The sequence below is a fragment of the Eretmochelys imbricata genome, chromosome 3 (assembly GCF_965152235.1).
Source record: "Eretmochelys imbricata isolate rEreImb1 chromosome 3, rEreImb1.hap1, whole genome shotgun sequence".
Lineage (NCBI taxonomy): Eukaryota > Metazoa > Chordata > Testudines > Cheloniidae > Eretmochelys > Eretmochelys imbricata.
In genome coordinates this window covers 2994607-3019627 of record NC_135574.1, presented here as the reverse complement: position 1 = coordinate 3019627, position 25021 = coordinate 2994607, and the positions used below count along the sequence as shown (strand labels likewise).

General features: G+C 57.7%; 1 protein-coding gene across 2 annotated transcripts in view; it reads left to right on the top strand.

The window, feature by feature from the left end:
• The window catches only part of KIF3C (kinesin family member 3C), a 64250-nt gene that overhangs the window by 25704 nt on the left and 13525 nt on the right, over positions 1-25021 (top strand). For both annotated transcript variants that reach the window (XM_077811481.1, XM_077811480.1), the window contains exon 2: positions 21886-21987. In XM_077811481.1, the coding sequence (XP_077667607.1) occupies positions 21886-21987 (102 nt within the window). The remainder of the gene's footprint in view (positions 1-21885; positions 21988-25021) is intronic.

Here is a 25021-nt window from a genome sequence, read left to right as displayed (position 1 = left end):
TCCCGGGTTCCCAGGTCCTCCGGTTTCTGCAGTCTGATATGTCAACGTGAAAGGATTCCCGAGCGAGGGGCAGCCAGCTTTTTGCTCTTGCTCCATTTCACCCCATTCCTCCTACACTGCGTCACCCCAGAGATCCCCCCAGCCACCCACCCTGGGGTTCACACCCATCAGCTCTTTCCCAAGACTCAGTTTCTGCTCTTCGGATCTTCCCTGCTGGAGCCCGCCAGCCCCCTGAGTGTTTCAGTTGCTCGTCTCTGATCTCCCTGCAGGTTGCTGCACCTGGGGCTGCCCGGGCCTGTGCTGATATTTACTCGGCAGGAAGGGGACCATCTCGTATGTGGGACTGTGTCAGGGCCAGCCCCCAGGCTGCTTCCATGACACCCTGACACACCTAGACAGCGGCAGACGCACGCTCGCTGACAGACAGGCGGAGAAGGAGTGACACACACACGCACACAACTCTGTAGGCAAGACACATGAGTCACTGTCCCTCTTTACACCTAGGAAGATGATTTTGAAGTACCCAGGATCTAGCTCCCCTCACCAATGGCTTGGTGAGATGCACCAGGAATAGCCCAAGCTTTCACTGTGCTGGGCCCCCTCAATCAGCCAAGCCCCGCAACACCAAGACCCTTGGCTGCTCAGCAAGCGTGTGTCCCAGAGGATGAACTGCTCCGCGGCTTCCCTCCTCCGCTAGGGCTGCAGTCCTCCCCCCACCCCTTACGGATTGCATGGGATGCAGGACGGTGGCCCCAGGCCAGCGCGCGTGTTAAAGGGACACTGCATCTTTGCAGGAGGGGCTGATTAGCAGACAGTGAAGTGCCTAAAAGGCTGGGGAGGGGAGAGATTTCGTGGCTCTCCCCCCCCATCAGCTTTTCTAGTCCTCTCTTGAGTGGGTAACAGCCAGTGCAGAGGCATGACAACAGCAGGCCCTCCCCCCCGGCACGCATTAGATTGTAATGAGGACCTGTGTCCTGGATGGTGAGAGGGCCAGGGCTGCCCTGGTTTGCCCTCCCCCCCCCGAAAGATCCCCCCTGCGGGCGGCCGGGGGTGTGGCAGAGTGTGCGTCCCCACCCCACCCGTGGGAGAAAGCAGGGGGTGGCGGGAGCCAGCGTGGGCCGGTGGATGGGCCGTGAGGCTGGCGTCTAGGATTCTACACCCAGCGGTGGTGCTTCCTTGGTAGCTGTTCCCCAGAGGCGTGTAATGGGGCTGACCCCGCGCTGCTGACCGCCGGGCTGGGGTGGTGAGTGAGTCTGTGCGCGGCGACGTACGTAGGGATGGAGCCGGTGAGAGTAACCGCAGGCCCAGGGATCGGTAACGCGCCGCTATATTGATACCCGGGGCCCTTTGCCCGGAACAGGGGGCAGGAGCGAGACAGGAATGCCAATCCCCACTCATTCATCCCCCAGCCTCTGTATTTCCAGCCCCTCTCCAGCCTCCTGTGGGGAGTGGCCACCCCTTCCTGCTTGCCACAGAAAGCCGGGGGGGCCTGGCTCCAGATGGCCTGACCGCCCAGACCTCTAACCCACCCTGCCCGAACCCAGACTCCTGCCTGGAGAGTCTGAGTCTTGACTCCTCTCCACTAGCCCCGATGTCCAAAGTCCTCCTGTGAGCCAGGTGGGTAAAACACTCAGGCACAACAGTGGTGAGCGAATGCTGCCCCCACTCCGCGGCCAGAGATGGCGCTAGACACGGCAGAAGCAGGGGGGAGGGGGCAGATTCTGGCCTCCAGACCCCCTGCCTGCCATGAAACCCTGCTCCCTGGAGGCTGCCTGTGCAGGTGGGGTGGTAATGGATCAAATTACCTCATGTGGATAAACGAACGTTCCCTTGTAGGACGCTCTCCCCTCCCTGTCTCCCGGGGGTACCTTGGGCCCCATCTCAATTCCTCATGCCATGTGGCCCATCCCACCTTGGGAACCTGCCGCCTACCCCTGCTGAGTCCTCAGTGTCCACACCGGGCCAGACTGCCGTATATGATAGGGCTTGGCAGAGATCCTGTCTCCAAGGGAAGGGGGGGGTCCCTCTCAGAGATAGGCCCCTCCCCCGTCCAGCTGTGGGGTGCAAGAGGACGAAGGAGCTGCTGAAGTATCAGGCTCAGGTTGTGGTCCATTTCCTGCAGAGGATAATTAACAGCACTAATTGCATTAGCCTTGCCTCTGCGAGCAGGAGAGAGGTGCCAGCAGAACTGCTGGGCTTTGGCAAGAGAGAAAGGGAGAGGCTCAGCGAGCAGGAGCCGCGTGTGCATCGGGTGAAGGTGTGGGACATGCTATGTGTCACGGAGTCCCCAGACGATGCTCTGGAACTGCTCCCCATGAAGCCAGGCAGGACTCTGGGGAAGTCTCCTCTCTGTGAGCAGCCTGTCTGCAGGACACACAGCTCACCCGGCTCCACCTTCCTTGGTCTGACCTCAGAGCATTCAGCATCCTCTGCCCCTCCGTGCGCTTCCCACAGCGAGTCTGCTCAGGCGGGCTCCTGGGGAAGCCAGAGGGTCCTGCACCCCAACTCCGCAGTCAGACGTGACTCTCAGCCAGCCAGTAACACAGAGGTTTATTAGACGACAGGAACATGGTCTAAACCAGAGCTTTTAGGTACAGAGAACAGGACCCCTCAGCTGGGTCCATTTTGGGGGGCAGTGAGCCAGACAACCCCATCTGCACTTCACTCCATGTCCCCAGCCAGCCCCAAACTGACTCCCCCTTCAGACACCCCCCCCGTCTTTGTCCCTTTCCCGGGCCAGGAGGTCACCGGATTCCTTTGTTCTCCAACCCTTTAGCTCTCACCTTGCAGGGGGGAAGGGCCCAGGCCATCAGTTGCCAGGAAACAGGGTGTCAGCCATTCTCTGTGTCCAGACCCCTGCACACACCTGCCCCCCAGGGCTCTGCAACAATCATACACCCCCATCCCACCCCCTAGATACTTAAGAACTGCATAGGGGAAACTGAGACACCCCCACACTATTCAGAGGAAACATTAAGAACAGTCCCGCTTCATCACACTTTGGAACCTGACAGGAGCCTCCCTGGGGGAAGAGACACAGCCTCCACCAGGCAGGGATGAGAGACAGGCAGCAGGAGGAGGGCAGCACGCTCTGCTCCCCCGGGGCCAGGCGGATGGAAAGCTCTGGCCTGTCTGATTACAGCTCACATTGAAATTAGTCACAGTGACTTTCCCACTCCAGTTCCCTGGAGCTCCAGGAAATCCTGGAGTGGAGTCTGGAGGACCAGGGTGGGCAAAGTCCCCCTCTCTGGGTGTTTATACTGAGCCCATTGGGTAGCAGCTGAAGGTCTGGGTTAGCCGATGCTCAGTGCTCATCTGGGAGGGTGAAGCTCAGAAGGCCTGGGAGAGGGGGGCAGCCGGTAACAGCAATCGGCCATGCTGATCTGGGCTCGATGGGATAGAGCTGTAGCACGCTGAGGGTCTTGACAGTTTAAAGTACCATTCCACTCTGCTCTGAAATGCGAGGGGTTAACAGACCCCTTGTGTTACTCCCTGTGCGTGTCAGAGTCCTGGCTCTAGAGACAGCCTTGCATCTGTGATGCCCTGTGTCACGGGGTCCCCGGGCCATGCTCTGGAACTGCTCTCCACGAAGCCAGGCGGGACTCTGGGGAAGTCTCCTCTCTGGGAGCAGCCTGTCTGCAGGACACACAGCTCACCCGGCTTCCACCTTCCTGGGTCTGACCTCGGAGCATTCAGCATCCTCTGCCCCTCCGTGCGCTTCCCACAGCGAGTCCGCCCAGGCAGGGTCCTGGGAAAGCCAGAGGGTCCTGCACCCCAACTCCGCAGTCAGACGGGACTCTCAGCCAGCCAGTAAAACAGAGGTTTATTGGATGACAGGAACGTGGTCTAACACAGAGCTTGTAGGTGCAGAGAACAGGACCCCTCAGCCGGGTCCATTTTGGGGGGGCAGTGAGCCAGACAACCCCGTCTGCACTTCACTCCATGTCCCCAGCCAGCCCCAGACTGAAACTCCCTCCAGCCCCTCCTCCTCTGGGCTTTGTCCCTTTCCCGGGCCAGGAGGTCACCTGATTCCTTTGTTCTCCAGCCCTTTAGCTCTCACCTTGCAGGGGGGAAGGGCCCAGGCCATCAGTTGCCAGGAGACAGAGTGTCGGCCATTTATGTACACTGGCCCTTTGCTCTGCAACAATTACATCCCCTTATCCTACTCCCTAGAGATTTAAGAAAGGCATTGGGGAAACGGAGGCACCCCTACAGTATTCAGAGGAAACATTAAGAACAGTCCCACTTTGTCACACCCTGTCCTCCAGCTGGCCTTGCAGAGTTAACACAGTGATGGGAGAGGCAGCTGGAGTCTGTGCCCGCATGCATGCCACCTACAGAACTGCAAACTCAGCTGCAGCTGGGCAGCCTGTGCTGTGGGCAATGGGGCTGTGGAGGTGAGGAGGGTCACTGGGGTGGAGCGTGAGGGGACCGGGGCTGGGCGGAGATCACAGGGGCGGAGCATGAAGGGGCGGGGCAGGGCAGAGATCCCGGGGGCAGAGCACGAAGGGGACGAGTCCGTGTGGGGATCAATGGGGGCATAATTTATATGTGATGATTCCCAATATGGAAACAGACACTTACACTCCTCTGGGACCCTAGCCTTCGTTCCCTGCCTCCCCTGGCTGCTCCCCTGATTCCCCCGGTGCTGTTGGGGGTAAGCCTGTGGCAGCAGGAAGATGTCCATCCTGGAATTCCTGGCATCAGCCCTCCTGGGAAATCTTTCCCCAGGCCCAGGTGGAAAGTTGCAGCTTTTGTGTCCGTTGTGCCGTGATCCGCACACCAGTAGAGGATGGGGGATGTGGTCAGACTGCAGGACAAGGAGTCGGATTCTGTTCTTGTCTCTACTATGGGCTCTATGTTCGGCACTGGGCAACTCTCACGCTGCTCTGTGCCTCAGTTTCCCCATCTGCACATTGGCCTGCCCACCTCCCCAGTGCAGGGCAGAGGTGTTTAACTCCCTCGGGTGTGCAGGGTGCTTGGCGATCCTCAGCTGGAGGGGGCTGGGCTGGAGAAGGGCAAAGCGCTGCCGTTCCCACGTCCAGCAGGACATGCAGGCTTGGGTGCCACGTGCCATCCTGTGGGGCAGCTGCTCTGCATCCTGTAGCACTCAGGGAGCTAAGCAGCTGTGCGGAAGGAAGTGGGCTAGAAAATGTCCCTGGCTTTGCGCCAGCACCCCAGGGATGTGTCATCACTGAATCCCAGGGACTGACACACAACGGGACATTGTCTGCTGTTCTCTGTCCCACAGCCACCTGGGCAGCGATGGGGCCCCAGGCAGGTTGTGTGCTCCCTGGGGAGGGGGCGCTCCCTGCCCATTCCCCAACAGCACACCAAGGGGGGCCACCCCCTTGTGCACCCATGGCACAAATCCCGGGGGGAAAGGGGGGACAGCTTGTACCTGGCTGAGGTTGCCCTTGGCGCTCAGATCAGAGAGGATCGTTCCTGGCTCCAGGCTGGGAGAGAATCGCCTCGAACAGGAGCAGGCTTGGGCTGGCGTTGAGTGGCCCTGTACTTCTGTCCCGCGGCCCGTGCCATAGAGGGCAGGTTGGAGCGGATCGGGTGCTGCCATCGGTTTCAACAGCCCCAGGCAAATGTAAACGGTGCCCTATTTGCTCAGTGCATTGCCTCTCTCTCCTGCGTCCCTCCCCCCTTCTGGGCCTTGGAGAGCCGACCGCCTGGGAGCCAGGAGAGGAGGCGGGGTGGGTGGGGGTCTGACACAGGGAAGAGGGGCAGAGCTGGAGCTTGTGATCATTCCCGAATGTCATTGCAGACCAGACAGTCTTGGTGTGACCAGGGAGGTTACTGCCCCCCACACACACGCACGGGTCAGTGGCGTCATCCTGCCTAGCCTGGTGCTCTAACCACTAGACCATCCTGCCTTTTCTGTCACAAAGCCAAGGGACTCTGGGCCCCCTGCTTGGCGCCCCAGGCCCTCAGTTAATGACCAGTCAGACCCATTGGGGGTGATGGTCACCTGCCATCTGAATGGCATCCCGGTGCTTCCCTCTGACCTTCCACACGCCACTGCATCAGCAGCAATTCCTCCCCAGCCCCGCCGAGCTCCGTGCATGGCCTCCGGGGGAAAGTAGGAAACAGCCAGGCAGGCCCAGATAAGGCCAGACGGGGAGAAGGTTCCCCTGCGCAGGAAAGAGGACGGAGGCAGGGGAAGAAAAAGGGGACAGAAGTGGGAGGGGATGAGAGCTGCCCCTTGCGCATCTCTGCTCTGCCAGCGCCGGGGCTGTGTGACCCCAAATGTCGCTGGCGATGGGCAGCGTTGTTGCTGGACGAGCCCTGGCCACATCCTGGGAACTGCCCCGTGGCCCTGGAATCTGGCAGCAGAGGGGCCCTGAGCCTGGGGCCCTGAGCCTCCCTTTCTGCCACTGACTCCGTGAAAAGTGCTTAGCCATGTGGGGACTGGCTGCTGTGGGGTGGGCTCAGGGATTGGGCTATGGGGCCTTTCACCTCTAAGGGCCACTGGTTCCGATCCAGCCCCCTGTCTGGGGGGACTGACAGGCTTAGGGGAGAGGGAAATGGGATACAAGGCCTTTCCCCTCTAGGTCCTGGGCGGGGGGACTACCTAGCTCACGGGGGGTGGAACAAAGAGAGTCAGGGTCCCTTGTCCAGTCCAGCCTCACTTCAAAGGGGTGGCTGGCTCAGGGGGAGTGGGGAATGGGATACTGGGTTCTGGGGGTGGAACTGGCTGGCTTATGGGACTGGAGCTGGGACTTGGAGCCTTTCACCTCCACCTGTTCTCCTCCAGCCCTGTAACTGGAAGCTAATTTTAGTCTGAGCCATGTAGTGCCCTGGGTGAACCGAGCTGAATGGAAGGGGGGGCATGTCCAGTTCCCAGGGGACCAGTATCCACATCACCAAATCCCCACGTCATCAGGGGCCCTGGGTGGCTCTCAGCAACGTGGTCTGAGGGGGCTGTGGAGAGTCTCACCGTGTGAGAGGTCCCTCTGGCCAGGCCGTGGGCGCGGGAAGCTTGTCTGGCCCCAGCCCGTGCTGTCTCATCCTGTTCTCCAGCACTGAATTCGCTACAGAAGCCTCAGGGAAGAATATCAGTGGGGCCCGGGGGATGTTCTGAGCTGTGCGCCGCACCTCCTGCCGGAGACCCCACCCACTCTGGGGCAGAGGCAGAGTTAGGGAAAGGTCCCAGAGAGCGGGGTACAGAAAGATTCGGGAGCTGGATCTCTCATCCTCCTGGAGTTTAGTTCCCTGCTCTGATATCTGATGCGATGCAGAGGGGATGCTTTACATCATGCTGTCTGTCCCTAAAATGCAGCCACTTCTGGGGTGGACCGTGGCAGCCACTTAACAGCCACACAACAGTGCCAGAGGGGAAATTGAGATCCGAAATTAAAACTGAAGGGGAAGTTTAGGGAGGCAGAGTGGACTCACCCGCTTGGAACAAGGCCAGGTCATCAGGACTAAAACACTTATTGTGTAAAGCCCGTTGGGGAGCATGAATGGCCACAGACGGTTGGGAGCCCAGCCAGGCATCTCAGCCTAAAGCCAGCACAGAGCTGCAATGGTGCAGCATTGCGACTGCAATGAGCCTCTTGGCTCATTACTGGCCATTGCACCGCTCCCCCTTTCCAATGACCCAACGGGTGCCAGGGCAATAGAGGGCAGTGCATGGTCCCTGCAGCGCAGGGGCAGCAGGTGACAGAGAGAAGGTTGGAGGCAGCAGTGGATGGTGGTAGCAGAGGGAGGCCAGGCAAGGTGGAGAAGCTGCTGGATCAGCCCCCGGGTCCCTCTAATCCAGTATCCCAGCTCCGACAGCAGCCACACCTGTATGGCCAGTTACGCAATATGGTAATCTGTGGCAGACCCCAAGCTTGTTGCAGCTGGCTTATGGGGCCTGCCTCCCCCTGCTGCTACAGTCCATGGGGAATTGCCGTGAGCCCTGCGGGGAGGGGCCGGTGGTCTCTGAGTTTCTGCCTGGCTGACGTCTATAAAGTCCGCTTGGCCGCTGCGTGGGGTCGGGCCGAGAGCTGTAACGCCGGTGCAGCCAGAGTCGTTCCCGTGCCCCGACGCCGACTGGCTCGCGAGGGGTATGTGTCCGCTGGGGCTGGGGCGAGCTGCCCAGCCCGGGGAGAGACTCGGAGCTAGGGCTCTGTAAAGAGCCTGCAGATGTTGCCACCTGATCCAGCCCTCGGCGTCTGAGCTCGGGTGTCTATGAGCCACTGCCGCTGCCCAGCCGGTGAGCCACCGGCTCCCAGCTATGAGCTATGAGCCACCTGCTCCCAGCCGCTCGTCGCTCAGTAGCACGAGTCTGTCTCCTCGGGCTGGGAGCAGGCTTCGCGCCTCAGTGTAAACCTACCCATAGATCTCGGCAGCAGGAAGCTCCAGCCTGCATTTCCCTTGACTCCGTTTTCTCCCTTTCCCAGCATCTAACCCCAGCCGGTTGCAAAGTTTGGGAGACCGGACGGGACCATTACAAGCAACCGCCCAGACCTCCTGCTTAGCCCAGGCCAGAGAATTTCTGGAAATGAAGCCGCTGCCCCAGCCCTGTGAACACATTGGAGGAGCCAGTTGCCACGCCTGGTATTTTTGTAGGGGTGGTGGCAGCAGCTGCCCTGGGTTGGACTGGAGCTATGGCGATCCCAGCCCTGCTGTCAGTCGCTTGCAAGGAGCTATCCTGGCTCCCATCCTCCGCTTTCTTCTCCAGAGCCTAATGGGAAACTTCTGCTTTGCCGAGCCGGCGTGTGGGAGGCAGCTTGGCTCCCTCGTGCTGCTGAGGGTAACTGCTCCCCCGAGGCCAGGAACTAGCATCTGCTGCCAGGGAGCTGCCAGCGGAAGGACGGGGCTCTGCTGGGCTGCTATAAAAGATGCATGAAGAGAGCGTGCTGGTGAGGAGATTGCACAGCCGAGAGCCTCGCCAGTAACGACACAATGGCGCTGCTGAGTCCCAGGGGTGCGTGAGGCCAGCAGTGGGGTGCTCATAGCAGCAGCTTGCTGGGATAGGTCCCCCAGCCAGGCTGGAGCGGGCTTCCTCATTATCCCCCGTGCCCCTGGAGACCTGAGTTCAAACTCCTGGGCTGTGCTCACAGCAGAGTGAAGGCAGGCGTCTCAGAGGGTGCGGCAGGGCAGGAGAGAGGAGCAGTACCCGAGCTGCAGGGGCAGAGGGAGGAACCCAGGGCTGGCAGAGCGCAAGGGCTGTGAGTTGGCATTGAGGCAGAGCTGGGAATGGAGCGGCGGAGGGTGCTGCTGGCTGGCACTGAGGAGCGTCGGCCAAGCTGCAGGGAGGCCTAGGATGTGAGATGTGTGCTACGCTAGCTGAGAGCTGGGGCCGGAAAGTGTGCCCAGAGGTTTGTGTGCAGAATGCTGGAGATCACAGGCGTACAAACGAATTAGATACCAGCTGTGAGATGAAGGCAGAGCTGTTAAAATAAGGGGAGCAGGTAACAGTCCATCCCTGCAGGTCTGTGCATGTAGGGTGGCCTCCCACAGAAGCAGCCAAGCAGGGGGCAACCAGCCGGGGCAGCCCGAATGCCGCCAGCTGTGTGGCAGGGGATACAGTTGTTGGTGTACCACTTCCTCATGCCTGCAGCGAAATGTCGTCTGTCCCCTTTGCTCCCGCAGAGCCTGTGCTGATGGAAGCTCTGTCCTGTCCCAGTTTTCACTTGCAGTGCCAAATGGGAGGGAGCTGGCTAGGTGAAGGGTCTTCCTGGCTGCTCCAGTCAGCATCCCAGCTCTGCCAGATCTGCAGCTGGGCTGGTTTGGGGCTGTTTGCATTTCACTTGCAATCCTGTTATGGAGGCAAGTTGCAAGGCTGTGACACCCCCTCCCCACCCCCCAAGAGTCCTCTGGCTGCCTGCGCTGCTCTGGCCTGCTTTTTTCCCCACTGCTTTGCGTCCTTGATGTAACTCACGAGGGTGTTTCAGCCACCCAGGGCCCTGGAGAAGGTTAATTGTAGCCATGGGACAGTTACCGAGATGGGTTCGGCGCCGAGGGGGCTGGACTGGAATATTGAGGAGGATGGTCCGTAGCACCCCAGCGTGAACACAAAGGCGATAGGCCCCATCTGGCTCCATCAGGCCCTGCCCGGTCCCTGATCCTCCAAGCAGCCTGGAATTCCCAGATGACTGTGGAACGTGTGACCCTCCAGAACCCAAAGTGCAGAGTCCGCGGTAGCGGTTGGACTCCCGGAGCAGCTTTCTGTGCCCTCACCCCAGGGCCAGTCAGCATCGCAGCTCCCACCAGCCCGGCTCTCCTGCTGCTGCTGGGCAGCGCAGGCTGCTAACACGAAGGAGGCACTTCATTTGACGATGCTGATCCTGCTCGTGCCCTCCCCACCCTGGACACGGCTCAGCGGCGGCATGCAGGCTTTGCGCAGGAGAGGGCAGCTTACAAAGAACTGTGACGGAAATATCTGTCCGTGAGCCTAGTGAGAAGAATGAAAGGACAGAAGAGACAAAAAAGTAAACCCGCCGGGGCCCAGGGACTGCTCCGGATGGCCACAAAAAGCCCATTGCAGCCCTCTTCATTTTTAATACCACAAAATGAGAGTACAGCTCCCAGCATGCAATGGGGCAGGAGGAAGAGTTGCTCCACTCAAGCTCTGCTCACAGCCCTAGAACAGCTGACTGTTTTTGCTAAAAGGATCAGCAGTGAAACAAGTAATACTATGTTGTCCTCATTAGGTTTCAGAGTTAACACCCACTAATATGAATGGGGTGATTCCTTCTCAGAGCTGCCAACAGATTCAGTAAGGCACTACAATATCACAGCATTAAGCTGCATTTGGAAGGTTTCCTTCACAACAACAAGGGCTAGAAACTTAGTATTTTTTAAGTGGACATTTAAATTCTGCATAAGTTGATGGGCACCAAAGTGCTGGCATGGTGTACAATCGAAAAGCAGCTCATCCCTGCCCCTATTCTAGCTTGATCCAGGTGGCCTGGACACCATAGTTCCCACGGGCCACACCTTGGTATGAAGGTTGCTGGCCGCTGCAGTTGAACTGTAGAACGCCGGGGCCCCCAGCTGCAGGAGGTGGCCAGCCACTGGCCAGTAGGAGCCAGGCTGAGCGGTGCTGTTATTCCAGTCTCCTTGGCTAAATATGCTCTGAGGCTAGGTGAACAGCCACAGCCTCGGGCTTTTATTGGCCAGAAATGCCTGGTAACAGGACACGTCTGGCAGCGACCGTAACGGGGCTCAGAACCACGTCTAGGTTTTTTGTCGGAGGGAAAGGGCCCACCCACTGCTCTGTAGATGTGTGGCACTTGCTGCGTCCCCTCCAACGCCTCAGTTCCTTTCCTTGGGCCCCTTCGCTGCAGCCCCAGCACCCGCTTCGCCCTTGTGTTAGGGCTTCAGCCTGAAGATCCTGGCAGCCTGCCACGAGCTATCTTTAGCTTCCCGAGTCCCTGCCTGTAGCACTGCTGTGTCCAGGCTGCTGTCTGTCGTCAGCCTGCAAGGCAGCCAGGCCTCCCTCCTCAGGCTCCAGGGAGCAACTGAAGCTGCTCTGCCCTGCAGCTCTTATATGGGCCTGCCCAGCCCTGACTGGCTGCTCCTCACACCTCTCGCTAATTGGCTGCCTCCTGCACAGCCTCCTTAAGGCTCTATTAACCCGTTACAGGCCAGTGTGGGGCAGATGCTCCATCACACTGCCCCTTGCTGAAAACCTGCTGGATCAAATCAGCCATCACAATTAATTGTGAAGTAGACTGAAACCCGTCCCCATCCCCTCAGAATAACTTCCTGTCTGCTCTGGATTCCTGCCCCAGCGGCCTCCATCCTCCTTCCAGCCATCAGCTCCACTGTGCTCTTGGGGGAGAGGTGTACAAGGGCAGGGACTGGGCACCCTCCAAAAGGACACCTGAAATATGACCCAGCTTGGCTTTGCACGTGTGGCTAAATCTACCAGTTGCCAAATATTCTGGCAGATAAATGGCAGAAAAGCAGGACTTTGGATTCTGATCCTGCTTTCAACTGCACCAGTGAATCAGGAGTAACTCCACTGAACTGAATGAAGGCGCATTAGTATAAAACGGATCAAAACCAGGCTCCATGGGCCTCATTCTCTGTTGTCCTGCGCCTGACACAGGGGTAGGAAATGCTGCCAGATCAGAGCCTATTTTGCCCCAGTGTAAATAATTACACAAGATGCAAGACAGTGGAGATCTGGGCTTCCAGTGTTTTCCATCCTGGTAACTTCTCAAAACTCTGCGTTTTGGGAAAGCATCTGAAAAGTGAAGTTCTCTTAGATTTGACAGCAGTGCAGATGGGCCATACTTTAACCAAAGCTATTTTTAAGATAATTTCAAACTTTCTTTCCATGCTGACATGAGGATGGGGCCATGAATAGAATGGGCCAGTGTTACAATGGGATGAGATATCTGAAGTGGTCTTCTAGGGGGTTTTACTGTGTTCAGTTTCCATTGGATTCTGGTTTGTTCTGCAGCTACACAGACTGGGGCTGTGATCTTGGCAGACCTCGGTGTTACGCTCCCTTACCACTTGGATGGGACTCCTAGGAAGGGTGTTCTTGATAATTCTGTAGGTGATGCTTTTGCATCCGGGCAGAGCCAGTTCACAAGGATGGTAGCATCAGGTGCTGCTTTGCTGTAGGTGACATCTTCTAAATGAGGCATAAAATCAACGTTCCGATCACTCATGGCCTTTATGGGTCCCATGGCATCTTTCTCCAGAGTGTTGTGTTACCCCCAGGACCTTGCCAAATTCCAGCATGTTTGTTTGATTACATTCTGCCTCCTTAAAGTCCGCTGGTGATTCTCTATGTGACGATAAAAGAAAAGGAGGACTTGTGGCACCTTAGAGACTAATCAATTTATTTGAGCATGAGCTTTCGTGAGCTACAGCTCACTTCATCAGATGCATACCGTGGAAACTGCAGCAGACTTTATATACACACAGAGACCATGAAACAATACCTCCTCCCACCCCACTGTCCTGCTGGTAATAGCTTATCTAAAGTGATCATCAAGTTGGGCCATTTCCAGCACAAATCCAGGTTGTGACGATGTGACTCAGCAGGGAGGGGGAAGTGCTGACCTGGGAATGTGCCCTGGGGATGGGAGACCTGAGAGCCTGTCACCTGAGCCAGGAGGGGGAGGGGGAGGTGACACCTCTGCCCAGGAATGTGAAGACAGGCTGCAGCAGGGAACCTGCTGGGGGGGGTTAGTTTCAGTTTGGGGCTGGGTGGAGGAACGCAGGGAACCCCAGGGCTGGGGTCTAAGCTCCCTGCTCCCCCAGAAGAACTTGACTGAGGGGTCCTGGGTGTACCCCACAAGCTCTGTTTTGGGCTGTGTTCCTGTTGTCCAATAAACCTCCTGTTTTACTGGCTGGCTGAGAGTCTCAGTGAATCCCAGGAAGGGGGGTGCAGGGCCTGGACTCCCCCACACTCCGTGACAGCTGCTGGTAGCGGTGGGATGTACTGCACCCCGTGAACGGCGCTTCCTGCAGTAAGTGACGGGGGAACAGTAAAACGAAGGGGGATTGACGGGGACCGGGCGTGCTGAAGATTCAGAGAGAGACAGTTTCAGGGGGCGGTTAACCCCTGGGAGTGTGTGACCAGAGAGAAGGACTTTTGCAGTAACAGGGTCCCCCGGGGGATTGCAGTGAGCGGTCCCAGGGGCGGAGGAGTCTGCAGCTCAACCCTGGCAAAGAGGTGGTGACCTCAAGAAGGACTGGCACACTAGGGGCTTTTCCTGGAAACCGTGGAAAGCTGCCTGGCCTGCGAGTGGCCAGCAGGGAGATGTACGCTAAACGCCTGAAGAGCGACCTGGTGGAGCTGTGCAGGCAGAGGGGGCTGCGCAATGGGAGGTCCACCAAGGAACAGCTGATTGCCCAGTTGGAGGAGAGGGATCGCTTGGATGACCCGATCCCTGTCCCTGAGGGAAGCCGCCCAGCGGACGCAGCGTGGGCCCTGGGGCCTGACTGGGCTGGGAGGGGTCAGACTGCTGCCCAGGACACCCCGAGACCCTTCCTACCTAGGCCTGGGGGCGGGGTTGGGGGAAGCCCAGTGAATACCGAGGGCACCCTGACCCCGGCAGCCAGCAGGGGATCCTCCCGGCGGAGCTCCCCATCCTTGGAGCGGATGCGGCTGGAATGGGAGAGGGAGATGAAAATGAGGGAGCTGGAGGATCATGAAAAACAACGTCAGCATGAGGAGAAACAACGTCAACATGAGCAGGAGGAGAAGGAGAGGGAACGTCAGGAGAAGGAGAAACTAAGACAGTATAAACTGGAGCTGGCCAGGCTGAGGAGCAGTGGGGCCCCGGCTGCGGTGAGTGTGGGGGGACCCAAGATTGCAAGGAGCTTTGATAAGTGCTTCCTGGCCCAGCGGAAGGAGGCGGAGGACATAGATAGCTTCCTGACGGCCTTTGAGAATGCCTGTGAGATGCACAGGGTTGACCCTGCAGACAGGCTCCAGTTTCTCACCCCCTTACTGGACCCCAAAGCTGTGGAGGTGTACAGCCAGATGACAGGGCCGGAGGCAGGGGACTATGAACTGTTCAAACAGCTCCTGCTCCGTGAGTTTGGGCTGACCCCTGAGATGTACCGGAGAAGGTTCCGGAGTCAGCGTAAAACGCCTGAGGTCACCTACCTACAACTGGTCAACCGGATGCAGGGATATGCCCGCAAGTGGACAGCTGGGGCCCGAGCTAAAGAGGACCTGCTTGACCTAATTGTACTGGAGCAACTGTATGAACAGTGCCCTTCCGACCTGAGGCTATGGTTGGTGGACAAAAAGCTCGAGAACCCCCAGCACGCAGGGCAGCTGGCCGACGACTTTGTGAACAGTCGGTCAGGGGGTAGCCGGGAGGAGTCCCAAAAGAACAGGCCCCCCCCCGATGCAGAGAGAGAGTCACCATGGGGCCTCCCAGCGGGGAAATAGGGAGAACCCCCTCCAAAGGGGAACGCCCGGCGTCGGGCCCCTCCGACCCGCTCGAGGGGCCCAACGTGACCTGAGCTGCTATTACTGTGGCCAGAGAGGCCACGTACGGACCCAGTGCCACGGGCTCAGGGACAGACTGAGCAGACCCAACCTACCCAGGGTTAACTGGGTAGGGACTCAGCTGGACAAGGGGCAGACGACCCAGGAAAGGGGGGCTGCCAGTTTACCACCTGCTCAGGAGGGAAGAGTACCCCAGGCCAGCTCCGCCAGAGGGCTGGAGGCTCTGGACTCAGGGAGCTCGGTTTACAGGGTGGGCGCGGGGCTGTCCCTCCGGAGAGAGTGCCTTGTTCCCCTGGAGGTGGATGGGAGGAAGGTCAATGGATATTGGGATATGGGTGTGGAGGTGACGCTGGCCCAGCCCGAGGTGGTGGCCCCAGATCGGGTGGTGCCCAACACCTACCTGACCCTGACGGGGGTGGGCGGGACCCCATTCAAGGTGCCTGTGGCAAGGGTACACCTGAAATGGGGGGCCAAGGAGGGCCTCAAGGATGTGGGGGTACACCACCATTTGCCCACTGAAGTTTTGATGGGGGGAGACCTAGAGGACTGGCCAAGCAAGCCCCAGACCGCCCTGGTTGTGACCCATAGCCAGAGCCGGCGAGGGGCACTGCACCCTGACCTTGGGGAGGGTACCACACCAGAGGCGCAGGACCCTACCCTGGTGGGGAGGGAGCGCCAAGGGGCACGGCTCAGAGAGGCTGAGGCCACAGACCTGGCCACTGAGGGGGAACCGGGCCCCATCCCTTCCCCAGCCGCTGAGTTCCAGGCCGAGCTGAGGAAAGATCCCTCCTTGCGGAAGCTCAGGGACCTGGCCGACCTCAGTGTGGGATGGACCATGAGGAGAGGCTGCCAGGAGAGGTTCCTGTGGGAGAAGGGGTTCCTGTACCGAAAATGGGCTCCCACAAGGGAAGTGGAGTCCTGTGGGATCAGGAGGCAGCTGGTGGTCCCCCAGAAGTATCGCCGCAAGCTCCTGTGCCTGGCCCATGACATCCCCCTCGCAGGGCACCAGGGAATCCAGCGCACCCGGCAGAGGTTGCTACAGAACTTTTACTGGCCCGGGGTCTTTACCACGGTCCGGCAGTATTGCCGATCCTGTGACCCCTGTCAGAGGGTGGGGAAGGCCCGGGACAAGGGGAAAGCGGCTTTGAGGCCTTTGCCCATCATAGAGGAGCCTTTCCAGAAGGTGGCCATTGACATCGTGGGGCCTCTCAGCAAGACGACCCAGTCGGGGAAGAAATACATTCTGGTGGTGGTAGATTTTGCCACCCGCTACCCCGAGGCAGGTGCCATTAGCTTCCATTGAAGCAGACACCGTGGCAGATGCGCTCCTGACCATTTTCAGCTGAGTGGGGTTCCCCAAGGAAGTCTTGACAGACCAAGGCTCCAACTTCATGTCGGCCCTGCTCCGGCGCTTGTGGGAGAAATGTGGGGTCCGGCATGACTGGGCCTCAGCTTATCACCCCCAGTCTAATGGGCTGGTGGAGAGGTTTAACGGGACGCTAAAGATGATGCTGAAAACCTTTATGAACCAGCACCCGCAGGATTGGGACAAGTCCTTACCTCACCTGCTGTTCGCGTACAGGGAGGTGCCCCAGGAGTCTACCGGATTTTCGCCTTTCGAACTGTTATATGGAAGGAGGGTGAGGGGCCCCCTGGACCTGATGAGAGACGAGTGGGAGGGGAAGGCCACTCCCGATGGAGAGTCAGTGGTGGAGTATGTCCTGATCTTCCAAGAGAGACTGGCTGAACTCATGGGCCTGGCCAGGGAGAATCTGGCCCGAGCCCAGAGGAAGCAGAAGGCCTGGTATGACCGTACGGCGCGGGCCCGCGCCTACGCCACTGGGGATCCGGTGATAGTTCTCATCCCCATGAGAAAGAACAAACTACAGGCCGCCTGGGAGGGCCCTTTCAAGATCGTCAAGCAGCTCAATGAGGTAAACTATGTGGTGGAGCTGTCGAACCGGGCGCACCACCGCCGGGTGTACCATGTGAATATGATGAAGCCATATTATGCCAGGGGGAATGTGGTGTTGGCCGTGTGTGGACATTGGGAGGAGCAGGGAGATGACCCTTTAGTAGATCTGTTCCCTGGGACCAGAGCTGGTTCACCCCTGGAAACAATTCCCCTCTCGGATCAGCTAACCCCTGCCCAGCAAGCTGAGGTCAGGGGGGTGCTGCATCCGTACCGACAGCTGTTTTCCAACCGGCCTGGACGCACTAATCTGACTGTCCACCGGCTGCAGACAGGGTTGCACCCGCCGATAAGATGCTCCCCCTTCCGAGTCACAGGGAAAACTGCTCAGGACCTGGAAAGAGAGGTCCGGGACATGCTGGCTTTGGGGGTGATCCAGCCATCGGCCAGCCCTTGGGCCTCGCTGGTGGTGCTGGTCCCCAAAAAGGACGGGTCGGTCCGGTTCTGTGTGGACTATCGGAAGTTCAATGCCATCACTGTATCTGATGCCTACCCCATGCCCAGGCCGGACGAGCTCCTAGACAAGCTGGGAGGAGCTCGGTACCTTACCACCATGGACCTTACAAAGGGCTACTGGCAAGTGCCGCTGGATGCAGATGCCCGGCTGAAATCGGCCTTTATCACCCCTCTGGGGCTCTATGAGTTCCTGACCCTGCCTTTCGGCCTCAAGGGAGCGCCGGCCACCTTCCAGCGCCTGGTGGACCAGCTCCTGAGGGGGATGGAGAGTTTTGCCGTGGCGTATATTGATGACATCTGTGTCTTTAGCCAGACCTGGGAGGACCACGTGTCCCAGGTTAGACAAGTGCTGGACCGACTCCAGGGGGCTGGGCTGACTGTAAAAGTGGAGAAGTGCAAGGTGGGGATGGCGGAAGTATCTTACCTGGGCCATTGCGTGGGGAGCGGCCGCCTAAAGCCGGAACCAGCCAAGGTGGAGGTGATCAGAGACTGGCCCGCTCCCCACACCAAAAAGCAGGTCCAAGCCTTTATTGGGATGGCAGGATACTAGCGAAGGTTTGTACCCCACTTTAGCGCCATAGCCACGCCCATCACTAAGCTATGCAAGAAGGGGAAGCCAGACAAGATGGTCTGGACCGAGCAGTGCCAGGAGGCTTTCCGGACGCTGAAGGAGGCTCTCGTCAGTGGCCCAGTTCTGGCAAACCCATACTTTGACAAGCCCTTTGTGGTGTTCACCGATGCCTCAGACACGGGGCTGGGGGCGATGTTAATGCAGGAGGATGAAAAGGGGGAGAGACACCCCATCGTGTACCTTAGCAAGAAGTTGCTACCCCGGGAGCAACACTACGCAGCCATCGAGAAGGAGTGCCTGGCCATGGTGTGGGACCTCAAGAAACTAGAGCCCTATCTCTTCGGGCGACATTTCACCATGTACACCGACCACTCTCCCCTGACCTGGCTGCACCAGATGAAAGGAGCCAACGCCAAGCTCCTGAGGTGGAGCCTGCTCCTGCAGGATTACGACATGGACGTGGTCCACGTGAAGGGAAGCGCCAACCTGATAGCGGATGCACTCCCCGGAGACAGGACCCCGAACTTCCCCAGGTCACTGGTCACAGTGACCCCGCTCAGTTCAGTCTCGAAGCGGGGAGAGATGTGACTCAGCAGGGAGGGGGGAAGTGTTGACCTGGTAATGTGCCCTGGGGATGGGAGACCCGAGAGCCTGTCACCTGAGCCAGGCGGGGGAGGTAACACCTCTGCCCAGGAATGTGGATGGAGGCTGCAGAAGGGAGCCTGCTGGCGGGGTTTAGTTTTCAGTTTGGTGCTGGGTGGAGGAACACAGGGGACCCCAGGGCTGGGGTCTAAGCTCCCTGCTCCCCCAGAAGGACTTGACTGAGGGGTCCTGGGTGTACCCCACAAGCTCTGTTTTGGGCTGTGTTCCTGTTGTCCAATAAACCTCCTGTTTTACTGGCTGGCTGAGAGTCTCAGTGAATCCCAGGAAGGGGGGTGCAGGGCCTGGACTCCCCCACACTCCATGACACTCTATGGGTGGCACATTTTGGAGTGGCCACCCAGAGCTAGGAAACAAGGTGACCAGTTAGTGTCACGTATAGGGTTGTTTTCTGTGGTGTGGATATCTCAGCAGACATGCTGTTCATGCAGGAGGCTGGAGGCCTTTCATACGCGTTGCCAGTGGCACCTACTGGGTAGAAGATGGTTTGACTTTATCAGTAATAGGGACGTGTCATTGAGAACTGGCCTCAAGAGGTTTGATCATCGTTGGCCACCATCGGCTGCTCCTTGTTGGTCATGCTGCCCCGCTCAGAGACAGAGTCTCTGAAGATCGGATTTGAGGTCAGGAGAGGACACTGGCCAGTCATAGACTGACGGTGGTCACAGGATTAACCCTGGCAGCACCAGGTCAGTCATAGCCCTGTGGAGCTCTTAGATGCCTGGAACACAGCCGTACAGCATGGTTGTGGACCTCTGCTGTCCCAGCGTGGTGGTGGTGTTGAAGTTTATGGGTGCTGCGTGGCTTAGGCACAAGGTGGGCATGTGATTGCATGGTGCTCTGCCCAGTCTGGGCTGGGCTGGGTGCCTCGTCAGGGGAGACGTTCTACATTTATTCCCAGCGCTGCTGCCACCTTGCCGTGTGAGATTGGCATGTGACTGTCTGTGCCTCTCTGAACCCCACAGGAAGCAGAGACTAGGTCAAAGGCCTCCATGCAGAAGTTATCGTTTGAGTCCCAAATTCCTTAATTGAATGTGTGGAAAGCGCTTTGAGGCTCTCTCAGGGAAGCCCCTAGTGAGCGGCAAAGCAGGACTCTGGCATTGCCAGTGGATGGTGCCCTGCCCTTCGGGTGCTTGCAGAGCTGTTGGTCGCTCTCAGTCATTTCCTTCACTACAGTCCAGTCAGTGGCCCCTCCCTAGCAGCTCCCACATCACCTCCACTCTCCTCAGCAAGCTTTCCCCGCTGTTTATCCTTTGGTTCCTCCGCTGCAGCCCATCACGGCTTGTACCGTCCTTGTGCCGATCCCTGCCATTCTCATGTCCCTTTGCACTGACCCTCTTAGCATTTTCCTGCTGGTTACAGGTCTCCAACTTGTCACCCGGCCTCCGCCTGGCTAGCAGAATCGTCACCTGGCATCTCTTCTGCATGATGCCTTAGAAAATGCAACTGTGAACACAGTTATTCATTGTTGTCATTTAATTGTAGACCTTTTAAGCCTTTTCCAGTGATTTTTGTGAGTCACAAGAAGTCAGGCTCCAAATGCGTCTGAGATCTGGTTACTGTCTTCCGCACAGACAGGGCCTGAACACTTGCTGAGTTGCTAACTCCATATTCAAGTGACTCGGACAGTAACTTCTAGGGCCTTATCAGCAGCTGACAGTGGCTAAGTGGGCTGATCAGAAGCAGGCTGAATGAGGCACTGAAATGCTTTAACGGGGCTAAGGTAGATTAATGAAAAACATACTTTAAAAAACAAGGACGAGACATTTCCTTTCCAAGGTCACCTGGGACACCCTGAATCTGAAAAGGCCAATGTCCGTTTTGTCTTTAGGCTGGTTGTGCTGATTCTTCCCTCTCTCTTGCTCTGCACACGGCCAGGCTGTGTCCCGATCCTGACCCTCCTCATCCGTTGCACCCCGAAGAGCCAGGCTTTTCTCTCTGGTCTCGCAGCCAGGTCCTCGTTATCTCCCATCTTGGTAACTGTAACTTCCCTCTCCCTGATGTCCAAACCGCGCCACTCCATTCAAAACACGGCTGCTTGGACCATCTTCTTCTTCCATTACTCCAGCAGCATCAGCCGCCCTTTGAGTCCCTCTGCTTACTCCCCATTGCACGGCATCAGGTGCAAGTTCTTGTCCTCGTCGCCAGCATGGTAGCAAAGGAGCAAGCACTCATGGAGCCAGGCTCAGGGGTCTTTGCCTCCATGTCAGCTAGCCCTGCTCAGAACAGCTTTTCATGGCCTGGTGTTCCAGACCCTGGCTCCCGATGCGTGCTGAAACGCTGTCGTTTCTGGGGCAGATGTCCCTGAACAGGGTTCCCTGGTCTCTGACTGCACCCCAATATGGCATTTGCTTTCCCATGACAGCGTCACACTGGACTGTCCCCACCCCTACCATGATCTTATCTTAGTGCATTTCACTCTTCCTTCCCGTGGGACCCTGACTGATTGACTCCTATTGCAGCAGTGCCTCGTGGCCCTGGGGGGCTAGGCGCTGGCAAACACAGAACAAGACTTTACATGTGTCGGGAATGAAATCCGCACGGGGGGGGGCCCAGAAAGTCCTGAGTTGTAGTCTTTACTCTGCCACTGCCAAGTCACTTAGCCCGACATTTTCAAATCTGGGGGCCTGACCTGCTTTGTGGGGGGAGCTGAGCATCTCTGATCCCAGCTGAAGCCAGTGGCAGGAGCGGATGCTCAGCAGCACACTTCTGAATCTCAAGGTGTCTAGAGTCGGGCACCCCAAAATGGAAGCACTCAAAATCCACGGCCAGTTTTGAACATGGTGAGTGGTATTTTCAAAAGCACCTACGTGACTTTCAGTGGGACTTGTGCTTCTACATTTCTCAGTCACGTTTGAAAACCCCACTGTTTGGCCATCACCTCTGTGCCTCGGTTTCCCTATCTGTACATGTGGGTAGTAAAGAGCTATCTCAAGAGGGGTGGGGGGAGGTTAATGAGGTAATGTTTGCATGTGATCTGCAAATGGCAAGTGCTGTACGAATGCTCAGTGTTCTGACCAGTTTCAGCCCGTTGTTCCCCATCAGCAAGCCGGAGCGGGATATTCATTCTGTCCTCCAAGTAGCTGCGATCCCTCCTGTGTTCCTACCACCCACAAAGCTGATCAGTCCCCGCTCTGCTCCCCCCTCCAAGGTAATATGTTCCACTTGCCGCAGCAGGGCAGGAGCTGCAAGGTCAGGTGGCCGTCCCCCCTTATTAGCCTCTGGCTCCTTTCCTGTGTGTGCATGTGAGAGAAAGGTTCTGATTCCTCCCCATCTCCCTTTGTCTCCTGCCCCTAGGCGATGGAGAGCAAGCTGCTGATAGGAGGGAGGAACATCATGGACCACACAAATGAGCAGCAGAAGATGCTGGAGCTGAAGAGGCAGGAGATAGCTGAGCAGGTAAAGACTCTGCTTTAGGAGACGGCTGAGCAGGGCTGACACTGGATAGTAAACATAAGAGCAGCCGTACTGGTCAGACCGAAGGCCCATCTAGCCCAGTGTCCTGTCTTCCAACAGCGGCCCATGCCAGGTGCCCCAGAGGGAATGAACAGAACAGGGAATCATCCAGTGATCCATCCCCTGTCGCCCATTCCCAGCTCCTGGCAAACAGAGGCTAGGGACACCATCCCTGCCCATCCTGGCTAATAGCCATTGATGGACCTATCCTCCATGAACTTATCTAGTTCTTTTTTGAACCCTTTTATAAACTTGGCCTTCACAACATCCTCTGGCAACATCCAGTGGTCCCTAAAGACTGGTGCTGGCACCATCCTTGATGTCAGATACTGGCAATAGATGATGCCTGAGTCAGTTATATATGCTGCATACATTTATATCAGGGGTCAGCAACCTATGGCATGCATGCCAAACACGGCGCATGAGCCAATTTTTAATGGCACGCTCGGACCCGGGCAGACAGCAGCGTGCCACTAAAAATCCTGCCCAGCCCACTCTTCTCCGCCCCCCACCCCCTGCTCTCTCCTTGCAGAGCAGGCAAGCTTCCCCCGCCCCCCACCTCTTCCCCCAGCGTGCTGGGTTCCTGCCCCTCCTCCTCTCCCTCCCTGCGGCCGATCAGCTGATGGCCCTTCAGCAGCAAGCTCTCTGCTCTGGGGACCTTGGGGAAGGGGGTGGAATCATGGCATATCCCCTCCAGCCCCCTGCCGTGAGCCGCTCAGGGCAGGGGGCTGGGAGCACCCCCACGACCCCAGCCCACACCCCCAGCCCTCTGCCCTGACCCCTGTACTTCCCACACACCCCAGCCCTCTGCCCTCACCCCTGAACCCTCCTCACACACACCCAGCCCTATGCCCTCACTCCTGCACCCCCCACACACCCCAGACCCGTGCCCTGACCCCTGCATCCCCACCCCCCACAACCCCAGCCCTGACTCCGGCACCCCCCACACATACCCAGCCCCTCCAGCCTCCTGCCCTGACTCCTGCACCCTCCTCACACACCCCCAGCCCCCTGCCCTGACTCCTGCACCCCCCACACATACCCAGCACCCCCACCACATGCCCTGACTCTTGCACCCCCCACATCCCCACTCCCACCCTGAGCACCAAACGGGAGCTCCTGCACCCCACCCCCCACATTCCCACCTGCACCCTGAGCACCAAATGGGAGCTGCTCAGGTAAGCGCTCCACACCCAAACCTCCTGCCCCAACCCTGAGCCCCCTCCCTTATTCTAGCTCCTGGCCAGACCCTGCGCCCCAACCCCCAGCCTGCTCCTTTACCCCCAGCCCTGTGCTCAGTGCACTCCCACCCTCAGCTCAGTGGAGAGAGAGAGGAAGAGAATGGCTAGAACCAGGGAGAAGGTAGGTACCTACTCTATGTGGACAGGACCGGGACTCCAGACCGGCAGCAGGCTGAGCAGGGCCGGCAGCCAGGACCCTGGCTGGCAGGAGCCGGCAGACGGAACCCCAGACTGATAGCGGGCTGAGTGGCAGCGGGCTGAGCTGCTCAGCCCACTGCCAGTCTGGGGTCCCAGCTGCCGGCCCCCCTCAGCCCGCTTCCTGTCTGGGGTTCTGGCTGCCGGCCCCTTGCCAGCCGAGGTCCTGGCCACAGGCCCCGCTCAGCCTGCTGCCGGCCTAGGTGAACGGAACCCCAGGCTGGCAGTGGGCTGAGCAGGCTGGTGGCATAAGATCAGCGTTTTAATTTAATTTTAAATGAAGCTTCTTAAACATTTTGAAAACCTTGTTTACATAGAATCATAGAATATCAGGGTTGGAAGGGACCTCAGGAGGTCATCTAGTCCAACCCCCTGCTCAACGCAGGACCAACCCCAACGAAATCATCCCAGCCAGGGCTTTGTCAAGCCTGACCTTAAAAATATCTAAGAAAGGAGATTCCACCACCTCCCTAGGTAACGCATTCCAGTGCTTCACCACCCTCCTAGTGAAAAAGTTTTTCCTAATATCCAACCTAAACCTCCCCCGCTACAACGTGAGACCATTACTCCTTGTTCTCATCTGCTACCACTGAGAACAGTCTAGATCCATCCTCTTTGGAACCCCCTTTCAGGTAGTTGAAAGCAGCTATCAAATCCCCCCTCATTCTTCCCTTCTGCAGACTAAACAATCCCAGTTCCCTCAGCCTCTCCTCATAAGTCATGTGTTCGAGTCCCCTAATCATTTTTGTTGCCCTTCGCTGGACTCTCTCCAATTTTTCCACATCCTTCTTGCAGTGTGGGGCCCAAAACTGGACACAGTACTCCAGATGAGGCCTCACCAATGTCGAATAGAGGGGAACGATCACGTCCCTCAATCTGCTGGCACCCTCCTGCGGCAATAGTTTAGTTATATAGTATATAGACTTATAGAGAGAGACCTTCTAAAAAATGTTAAAATGTATTATTGGCATGCGAAACCTTAAATTAAAGTGAATAAATGAAGAGTCTGCACACCACTTCTGAAAGGTTGCCGAACCCTGATTTATATGATAGTTCACAGTTCCTTGGTGAACTTGACAAAACCTCTGGTCCTGAGTAACTGAGTCGTATAGTTAGGTGGCTTGTATTAAAGGAGTTGCCAGGCTCAGTCCAGTTCCCAGTGGACAGTGCCCAGATACCAGTGATGGGCACCCAGCAAAACACCACCGGTCAGACAGAATGCATTGCAAACCAAATTAAGGAGCTGTGTTTAAACTCCGTCCACCTAGGCGATATCACCGTTTGTTCCCATCCACAGTGCCAAGGCAAGTGTGGAACAGCGGATGCCATACATAAGTACAGCTGCTTCATTCTGTCTTTGGCTTGGTGTAGCTAGATTCGAGGAGATCCCATTGTAGGGAAAGGGGAGGTCCATAGGCTTTGGGGTGACTCATCTCAACAATCCCTAGTCTCTAGGCCAAGACCGCGAATGCGACTGTGAGTTGTGGCGGTGTTGGCTGTGTGGTGGGCCAGAAAGGGGCTACCAACTTACCATCAGATGC